Source organism: Chlorella variabilis (assembly GCF_000147415.1).
Source record: "Chlorella variabilis unplaced genomic scaffold CHLNCscaffold_117, whole genome shotgun sequence".
In the NCBI taxonomy this organism is placed as follows: domain Eukaryota; kingdom Viridiplantae; phylum Chlorophyta; class Trebouxiophyceae; order Chlorellales; family Chlorellaceae; genus Chlorella; species Chlorella variabilis.
The window spans coordinates 1-1,127 of record NW_005434989.1 but is presented as its reverse complement, the minus strand read 5'-3'; the positions used below and the strand labels follow the sequence as shown (position 1 = coordinate 1,127).

At 66.6% G+C, this 1,127-nt stretch overlaps 1 protein-coding gene across 1 annotated transcript in view; it reads right to left on the bottom strand.

Annotated features, from left to right (window-relative positions):
• CHLNCDRAFT_59486 (hypothetical protein) overlaps positions 1 to 1,005 on the bottom strand; it is a gene marked incomplete at its 3' end in the record, with an annotated part of 7,414 nt that extends 6,409 nt beyond the window's left edge. Inside the window, exons 1-2 of the mRNA XM_005842667.1 lie at positions 486 to 1,005; positions 166 to 373 (exon numbers count right to left, since the gene is read on the bottom strand). Coding sequence (XP_005842725.1) covers positions 166 to 373; positions 486 to 868 — 591 coding nt within the window. The 5' untranslated portion in view covers positions 869 to 1,005. The remainder of the gene's footprint in view (positions 1 to 165; positions 374 to 485) is intronic.
• Between the last annotated feature and the right edge of the window lie 122 nt (positions 1,006 to 1,127).

Below are 1,127 nucleotides of genomic sequence, written 5' to 3'. Positions count from 1 at the left end.
CCACGGCGGCCTTGAATGGCACCGAGGCGCCACCGCCGTTTTTCTGCTCTCACCTACGTCTCACCTCGGTTACAAACAGGTATGCCTGTGTTGCACATGGTTCACGAGCCGCACCTAGTTGTCCCTAATCACCGCTGCAATTCGCTGGCGCAGCTGTGCTACCACCTGCGGATTGGCTGCCGCCCACGCCGCCACACCCGCCGTCGCAGCCTCTGTCGCAGCGCAGCTGCCGCTGCCGCCGCCGCCGCCGCGTGCCCTGCCGCGGCTGGCCGCCAGCGTCGCGCCGGGCTTGTGGCGCTGAATGGCGCAGCACTCGTCGCCGCCAGCGTTCCACAACCGCACTTCGGCATTTGCCCTGTCCAGCCACACATTGCTGCAGGTCCGGAAGCAAATTCATGAGGGTGAGCGGCGATGCAGGGTCGCTGCACAGCACATGGCACTGACAGCGTGGATTGCAGGTACGCCATGCCATCCCATCCGCTCACCTGAGCGTGAAGATGCTGCCTGGATCGCTCGCAGGGTCCAGCCAGTCCACCTCAGCAGGCCGCGCCACCAGCTGCACCGCCAGCAGCCAGGGAGGGTGCTGCGGCAAGCCTGGCAGGCTCGTCGCCTCCTGCTGCTGCTGCTGCTGCTGCTGCTGCTGCTGCCACTGCTGTTGCTGCGGTGCCTGCTGAGGACCACCAGCCGCCTCCGTTGGCCCTGCTTGCAGCGGGCCAGCCTCGCCGGCCAGGACAGCAGCAAAGGCTGCGCGCACCAGCGCTGCCGCCGCCGTCGTCGCCTCCTCATCTGTATCCTCGGCCACAGCAGATGTGGCTGGACTTGCTGGGGCTGGTGCCGGGGCTGGTGGGGCGGAGTGTGGAGGCTGCATGCAGCCTGCGTGGCCTGCAACCGGCACTAATGGCAGCGCTGGGTACCGCTGTTGCTGCTGCTCCTGCTGCTGCTGCTGCTCCTGGGCCACTGTGTGGTCAGCAAAGAACAGCCATTGGCAGGTGTTTCCACGCCGATCTGCACACGAGGGGCAGGGCAAACACCGTGGCTCAGTCTGGCGCAGTACAGGGGGCAGCAGCACTGCAGGCAGTGGCATGCTAGCAGGCATGCTGGAAAGCAGGCACGCAAGACCGAGATGC